Here is an 8,664-nt window from a genome sequence, read left to right as displayed (position 1 = left end):
TAGGCTGTAGAAATGTAATGGAAGTCAATGGAATGTCCCCAAATGGATAGCTGTGCAAACTTGTGTGTGTGTTTCTTTGCATGTGCTTAGTGAATCCTCTGTTAATTAAGAGCTCATTAGTGACACCAGCTCTTTTACCAATTAGTGTGGCTTGCTTTCTTGCTCACTTGTTTGTTTTCTGGTTGAGACATTACTCAAACATTCTGCTTTATTCATTTCCTCACTTTAAATCTCTTTGTTGGGCTGGTTGTCACTGTTTCAGGATGTAAGAAAACAGAAAAATACAGATAGGGGATGTTTTCTCTGTATATTCTTCTTATTTTTTGCACCTTTGTCTTGTTTAGGTAAAGTCATCCAGTTCCCGTGTGTGTGTGTGTGTGTGTGTGTGTGTGTGTGTGTGTGTGTGTGTGTGTGTGTGTGTGTGTGGTTTCTATCTCCTCCATGCTATCAAGCTGTTGTCATGGTCTTTTATTCATCTCATTAATAACAGTACCCTTGAGGTGGAGCATCGTGACCCTGTTTTCATCTGATGAGCACAAACGCTGCCAGTTTGGCACAAAGACGCACACACTCATACAGTACACACACGGACACACAATTAACAACACAAGAGATCCTGACAGCAGCTTCCTTTGAGGCATCTCAGCCTCCAGCGAGAGCGCACAAAGACACCCGACACGCACACGCAGAGAGAAAGTATGGCCAAACATATAGATATGAGTGTGCGCCAGCAGCCTCCAAACAAGCAACAAATCCTGTCCTGTTTATAAAAGAAGAACCAGACTCTGGCTTCAGCATGTTGGAAATTGTGTTTATCAAAAGTTAAATATACTAGATGTAAGGTAGGAAATGAGCCACAAGTAGGAATAAAAGAAAAACTGAGGTACATTTTTAATATCAGCAGCAGAAATGGTCACAACTCAGTCAAACTGACCGATTTTCAGCTGAGTTTTGGTCACAACCAACAGATACTTTAAGTGCTAAAAGGTAAAGCAAGATCTCAGAATATCACAAGAGATTGTTCATAATGTTATGCTACAAGTTTTGTTTATGATTTTAAATTAAAACTCTGGCATGAGAAATTTGTTTCTGAAAGAAACACTTTGCCTTTCATTTTATTTTTCACATTACTCTCGACAGTACAGAGTGCTACGGAGTACCAAAATGTACAATTATATTTAAAACAGTTCATGTGACACAAATATCAAACTTTTTTTAAAGGAAAAGGAAGAGAAAAAAGCAAAGTTACAAAGTTTTACTAAAGCTTAGTCCGAGTGTCAACACATTAGTTTGCAATACTTTTTTTGTATTATTACATTTTACCCAAATAATCAACTTTTACAGTAAGGGGGATAAATATAATATTTTGGTAAATACTATTTTTCAATCGCCTTTTATTCCAAACCCCTGAGGTCACATGACTTTCTTAATAAATGCTTTTTAAATGTTATTTTTTTAACTCAACGTAAAGATCAGATCTCATGTAATTTACTTCTACATGTCTGTTTATGTTGATTAAACGTGTCACATTAGAGGATTCTGTCGAACCTTAATCTTTAATCTTCTGTACCTTAAAGTTGGCATATGATGCTTTTAAATCTTTCTTTTTCACATTTAAATCATTTAGCTGGGGTCTAAAGTCGAACTGCTCTAAATTCCTCCTTATTGTATTTCCACAAGCCACTCTTTCACTGAGGTGTGTCTCAGATCAACTCGTTTTGAGGCTGTCTCTTTGAATCCAAATGAGGAGCTTCACCCCTGCTGCCTCTAGACCGGTCCATTCCAGTTTAACGGAGGGGGTTACGACTATATAGCGGCGCAGAACGCTTTATTTACAAACTAATTAAAAGATGTCAACAGAAGTTGAACTTCTAGAGACTCTTAAGTACAATAAAACGTATTTAACAGCTAAAAAAAAGTGGATTTTGCACAATATGCCCCCTTTAACTCTTAGCAGCACATCAAATAAAATCTGTCAGATATGATATAGTTTTAAATAAGTAAAATTAAACTCTTGGCCGATTAGATTCATGTTGGTTTAGTTGAAAAATTTCCTCAGCTGCATTGTTTCCTCACCACCACGGTCGCTCCGAACCACAGCTTCGCGAACGCGGGGCAATCTTTTCTGTTAATGTAATGCTCACCCACATTTTGTGAGTCTGTTTAAGTCATTTTCTGCCAGAGCATGGGAAATTAGTATCTGCTGCCGCTGCGCCATGCAGAAAAAAAAAAACAATTTAGAGTGAAATTACCAGAAGTAGAAGCTCGCAGATCGAGAGCCTGAGGCCAAAGTACGAGTGTGTGCGCTGCACGTTGTGTGTGTTCGTGTGACATCTGCCATAAATCACACGCCACAGTGTCCTTGTAGTTCCAACACATATCATGAAAATCAATGCTGGGGTCAAGTCGAACAGAGCCGCTCTGCCCTCCGAAAATACCACAGCAGCCAATATATGTAGCAGGCAAATGCACACATCGACAATCTGGATTTCTCACACCATTGACTCACAATGTGTGTGTGTGTGTGTGTGTGTGGTTGTGGTTGTACTGACACAAATATCAACAAGCACAAGTCCATTATTGAAGTAGATGAGATCAGACTGGGTTCATGCAAACAAATATGATTTACAGTGGTTTGCAAAAGTATTCATACCCCTTGAACTTTTCCATATTTTGTCACATTACAACCACAAACATAAATATATTTCACTGGAATTTAATGTGAAAGACCAACACAAAGTGGTATACAATTGTGAAGTGGAAGCAAAATTTTACATGAATCAAAACATTTTTTACCAACAAAAAACTGAAAAGTGCGATGTGCAAAAGTATTCAGCCCCCCTGAGTCAATACTTTGTGGAGCCACCTTTTGCTGCAATTACAGCTGCAAGTCTTTTAGGGTATGTCTCCACCAGCTTTGCACATCTAGTGACTGCAATTCTTGCCCATTCCTCCTTGCAAAACAGCTCAAGCTCAGTCAGATTGGATGGAGAGCGTTTGTGAACAGCAGTTTTGAGATCTTGCCACAAATTCTCAATTGGGTTTAGGTCTGGACTTTGACTGGGCCATTCTAACACATGAATATTCTTTTTTTTAAACCACTCCATTGTAGCTTTGGCTTTATGTTTAGGGTCGTTGTCCTGCTGGAAGGTGAACCTCCGCCCCAGTCTCAAATCTTTTGCTGACTCCAACAGGTTTTCTTCCAAGATTGCCCTGTATTTGGCTCCATCCATCTTCCCATCAACTTTGACCAACTTCCCGGTCCCTGCTGAAGAGAAGCACCCCCAGAGCATGATGCTGCCACCACCATATTTGACAGTGGGGATGGTGTTTTCAGAGTGATGTGCAGTGTTCTTTCTCCGCCACACATAGCGTTTTGCATTGTGGCCAAAAAGTTCAATTTTGGTCTCGTCTGACCAAAGCACCTTCTTCCACATGTTTGCTGTGTCCTCAACATGGCTTCTGGCAAACTGCAAACGGGACTTCTTATGGTTTTCTTTTAACAATGGCTTTCTCCTTGCCACTCTTCCATAAAGACCACATTTGTGTAGTGCACGACTAATTGTTGTCCTGTGGACAGTTTCCCCCACCTGAGCTGTGGCTCTCTGCATTTCATCCAGAGTCACCATGGGCCTCTTGGCTGCCTCTCTGATCAGTGATCTCCTTGTTCGGCCTGTAAGTTTAAGTGGACGGCCTTGTCTTGGCAGGTTTACTGTGGTGCCATACTCTTTCCATTTCCGGATGATGGATTGAACAGTGCTCCGTGAGATGTTCAAAGCTTGGGAAATCTTTTTATAACCTAAGCCTGCTTTAAACTTCTCCAAAACCATATTCCTAACCTGTCTGGTGTGTTCTTTGGACTTCATGATGCTGTTTGCTCCCCAATATTCTCTTAACCAACATCTGAGGCCGTCACGGAGCAGCTGTATTTGTACTGAGATTAGATTACACACAGGTGGACCCTTTTGAGTCATTAGCAGTCATCAGGCAACTTCTGAATGCAATTGGTTGCACTCAGGGAAAAGGGGGCTGAATACTTTTGCACGTCGCACTTTTCAGTTTTTTATTTGTAAAAAATGTTTTGATTCATGTAAAATTTTGCTTCCACTTCACAATTGTATACCACTTTGTGTTGGTCTTTCACATTAAATTCCAGTGAAATATATTTATGTTTGTGGTTGTAATGTGACAAAATATGGAAAAGTTCAAGGGGTATGAATACTTTTGCAAACCACTGTATAAAAGTATCATATCAAAATCCTTTATGATGGAAAAAAAACGCACAACAAGGAGTAACGAGCCTGACTTTCACTCTCACCATGAATTCTTACCTTTAATGCCAATATCTTTCTGATTTCATTAAAAAATGTGTTGTTCTTGGCCTTATTTTGAAAAGAAATAGATACTATCTCCTAACCCTCCTTTGTTTTGTTAAAGTTGTTCCTGCAGTTCAATTGTCAACATGCAGGGAGCACTCGTGCAGCTTCTGCTTCAACTTCCACGTCATCTTTCTGTGTCTATTATTGATGTTTACTGGGACAAATTTGATCAATAGGATTGTTGTTGTTTTTATTGATCACTGGTGATAAAAAGAGCAGAGAAAAAAGATCTTGGAAGGGGAAAAAAGGTAATTTAAGTAAATCTATATTTCAGTTCCCATTAGTGCAAATTGTCTGTTTTTTTTTTAAAGAGAGCCACACAGAACAAACATTAGATTTCTAACAATAGAAGATGCTGGCAGGTGAAAGTCAAAACTTCAAATGAAACAGAAGAAAGCTAGTCAACAGATTCAGTCAGGGGAACAACTAAAACACCTGAAAGTAAAAAGATGTTTTTAAAGGAACCGGTGCTACAAAATAAAACAGGAAGTGAGATTACTGCTAATCCAAAGATGAAAATCAGTTTAAAACAAAAAGGAGCTGATTAACTTTTAGACACACCTGAATCAAGATGGCTGCCACAACCAACTGACCTTAAAAATACAAAAATACTATAACTCCATCAGTTTTACGTATTAACCTAAAATTTGATTTGGTAGTAAATGAGACTGATTCCCAACACACTTCCTGAGCATTAACCCATCTGTGTTTAAAACTTTGCTGTTTTGGAAGTCAGTCATTAGCATTAAATTTTCATTAACCATTAGATTTTGTTATAATTTTCCTGAAACATCAATTAACTTTAAAACTGGATAATTTCTGGAGAACAACTCAATCAAAGATGGTCACAACAGTTTAACTGGAGAATCATATAATTCAGTCATTTTCCTCGGTATTGAGATAAAATTTGGTGTGGTAGTAGCTGAGAGTCATTTACAACACATTTTTATGAGATTGTGCACAACACCTTATTTGAGGTTTGAGCATAAGAGTTACAACTCTGGCATTTTTTAAACATTTTACAAATTTGGCATGATATGATATGCATGATATATACACTGGGCTTTTTAGTGCAGCAAAAATGTCATTTTCTTTTGTTTTTTGTTTTCTTTCTCTGCAAAAAAAGACATTTAGTTGCACAAAAACAAACCAAAATCATTTCTGCATTAACTCAGACAGCTTCAAAATGTGTTCAGACAGTTACTCCAGAATAATCCATTTTATATTTACCTGTTTGATGTTAAAAAAATTTAAAAATCCGACCCCGCTAATAAAAAAAACAGACTTAAATAAGTTTTATTTGGGGAAGAATTTGTGAGCTTAAAGCTCTTTTCCCCCTGAAAATGCATTTTAATTTTTTTACAAGTTTATATTGAAACAAAGAAACTGTTATCCTGACTACTCACTCAGAAAAAGAAAATAAAAATGCTGTAACGAGTGTGAGCTTCATTTCAGCAGGAGGTCCACAGAGTGGATGACAGCAAAATGACACTCTCCTTTTCATTGTGATACCATCATTTTAAGGTCATAGTGTGCTCTGAGTAACAATGGTATAAATGTAACACACACACACACACACACACACACACACACACACACACACACACATCTTCAGGATGCGATTATTATGCAGATTCTATGAATCATTTGCTTGATTTTTTATTGTTCACTTCAATCTCTTCTCCCCCCATTCATCCGCACTCTGCTACACTTCTTCCACCTTGACTAATCACACTGTAATCGCTACACGCTACACACACACAGGCACACACACCGCACACACACACACACACCTTACCCTCCACACTGTCAAATGATCATTGAGGAGCGAGTGTGTGGCTGACATAGTCTCCACAGCAACGGCAGTTAGGACCAGGAGGGGGGCTGGGGCATCTTCAAATGTGCGAGTGATGAAGAGCACACACACACACACACACACACACACACACACACACACACNGACGGATGATGAGAGACGGCTGAATATCCACCGCAGACATGTAAACTAGAGTCATGCATGTAAACATATCGTGGAAACCTTCAGTCACTGTTGAGAAACAGCCGACCACAAACTGACAGAGAGGATGAACTGGACTGGAGAGATAATAATGTGCTTTCACAAATGATGAAAACCATTTCAGTGATGTGTTGAAGATGACTCTCGGCTACTACCACTTCAAATATTAGCTCAATATATAAAATCGACTGAGTTGTGGCCATTTTTGTGGTTTTTACACGCTGTGTTAGCCATCTGGAATTTGGGTGACGTCAACTCAACAAATACCTCTTGAGTTTCATTTAAAATCCATCCACTGGTTCAAGAGATATTTTGCTAACAACACAGACACACTTATTGTCTTGACTTTTAGGAGCAGGTGATGGTGGGAAAAAAAAGCAAAAAGGGAAAAGAATGTTTGTGTTTTGCAAGAGAGTTAAACTAAAAACAGATATTTTTTGTAAATGTTTTTCTTTTGTGCCCCCCCCCCCCCCACACACACACACACACACACACACACACACACACACACACACACACACACACACACACACACACAAGAAGCAGGTGCACACAACCACACACCAAGGAGTCAGTTTTGACACACCAAGCCAGAACCAGGGAAGTAAGAAAAAGGATAAAGGTGGTGGTGGTTGTGGGGGGTGGGGGGTGGTGGTGTGCTTCCTGAATGATTTCCTTCTTCTTCCTGTCTTGTTCACATGTTCACACACAAACACACACACACACACAAAGACTCACAATGACAGAGCAACACAAAATCACTTCAATTCAATCATTTATACAAACAGATGAATAATTCAAAAAGCAGCATGAAAGTTTAACAGAGAAAAGGAAATTGTTGAATTCGCCTCCTGCCCTCTAATTGCACCCCATCAGTCCCATCTCTTGTGTTGCCCCCAACCCCCGGGTTTAAATCACTGACCCCAGTCTGACCCGGGGCAACTAAAAAGTCAGAGATCAGAGTTCAGCATTCACAGGACAGACACGTCTGACTCTGTGCAGATTTAAACCCATTTCACATGAAATTGTTCCAGATTTCCACACCTCCTCCTCCTGAGCTTCCTGCTCCGCCTCTCTGTGGCGTCGTACCGACACTCGGCTCAGGCAGGTTTACAGCACCTTTCTGTTGTCACCTCACGCCTGGCTCCACGCTGAGCCACTTGTCACTGCTGCTTAGAAAACAACAAAACCTCCAAACTGAGAGGACGCAGAAAAAAAAAAAAGAAAGGTCGAGCTGATTGATGAAATGCATATCATCCACCAACTGTCATGCCACTGTGAGACGGGATCTTGGCTAACTTCAAAAGGAGATCTTAGCTCAAAAAATAAAGTTTGGGCACCGCTCACACACAGAGATCTGAGTCAAAAAAAGATCTTACCTGGCAGGTAGAAGTGCGAAGACTTTAATCCGAACATGTCTGGGAATCCCTGCCTGCAGAACCTCAGAGAACCTGGGTCAGGATCAGGATGTGGTGTGCTGGGTTTAAGGAGCCTGTTGTGGGTGAAAGTCATTAGATGGCTCCCTTTTAGGCCCCGCTGAGCGGAGACGGGGGTGGGTGGCGGGGTGAGCGAGGACAGGGCAGGAGGGAGGTCAACCTCCGTCTCCCCTCCTCCTCACCTCCTGGAATGAACCCGTGTGGAGATCAGAGACGAGCGCGGCGAGAGAGCAGGAGCAGAAGGAGACGGAGAGAAGAAGAGGATGGAAAGGAGGAGAAACGAGCTGGAGGAAGCTGAGGACCGGTCCGTGTGCTCTCATGCCATCTTTCACTGAGGAACACCGTCTGGGAGGATGAGCTTCTGAGAGAGCTGGGAGGGTGACAGGAAGGGTAGAAGGAGGAGGAGGAGGAGGAGGAGTGAGGAAAGAGAGTCTTCAGTCGGCGCCCTCTTCTCCTTTTTTCTTTACTCCTTTGCTTTGTAATCCCTTCCTTGTTATTCATTCAGCGGCCTCTTGCTCGTTTGCTGTATAATGATGTGTTTTTGTGCTCCTCGCTGCTTTCTTCCTTTGCCTCAGTCCCACCACTGACTGCTCAGATCAGTGAGGAGGAGGAGGAGAGAGGAGAAGAAGAGGGAGGAAGAGGGGAGGAGAATCATAAGATGTGAGTGAGGGAGAGATGAATGACTGTGTTAGTGCAACACACACACGACTCTCTCTCTCTCTCTCTCTCACTGTGTGTGTGTGTGTGTGTGTGTGTGTGTGTGTGTGTGTGTGTGTGTGTGTGTGTGTGTGTTAGGAGGAAACAAGAGGGGGAAGAAGGGCAGGGATAATGG

General features: G+C 41.0%; 1 protein-coding gene across 2 annotated transcripts in view; it reads right to left on the bottom strand.

The window, feature by feature from the left end:
* LOC106536442 (genetic suppressor element 1) overlaps positions 1-8,058 on the bottom strand; it is a 26,577-nt gene extending 18,519 nt beyond the window's left edge. The window contains exon 1 of one of the 2 annotated variants that reach the window (XM_014033725.1): positions 7,776-8,058. In XM_014033725.1, coding sequence (XP_013889179.1) covers positions 7,776-7,908 — 133 coding nt within the window. In that variant the 5' untranslated portion in view covers positions 7,909-8,058. Of the gene's footprint in view, positions 1-2,512; positions 2,536-7,775 lie in introns of those variants that run through there. The other variant, XM_014033726.1, reaches the window with a different exon arrangement.
* Positions 8,059-8,664: the final 606 nt, after the last annotated feature.

This window comes from Austrofundulus limnaeus, unplaced genomic scaffold, assembly GCF_001266775.1.
Source record: "Austrofundulus limnaeus strain Quisiro unplaced genomic scaffold, Austrofundulus_limnaeus-1.0 Scaffold1819, whole genome shotgun sequence".
NCBI classification, from domain to species: Eukaryota; Metazoa; Chordata; class Actinopteri; order Cyprinodontiformes; family Rivulidae; genus Austrofundulus; species Austrofundulus limnaeus.
Note: the sequence above shows the minus strand (reverse complement) of the source record. Positions and strands in the feature narration are given on the sequence as shown.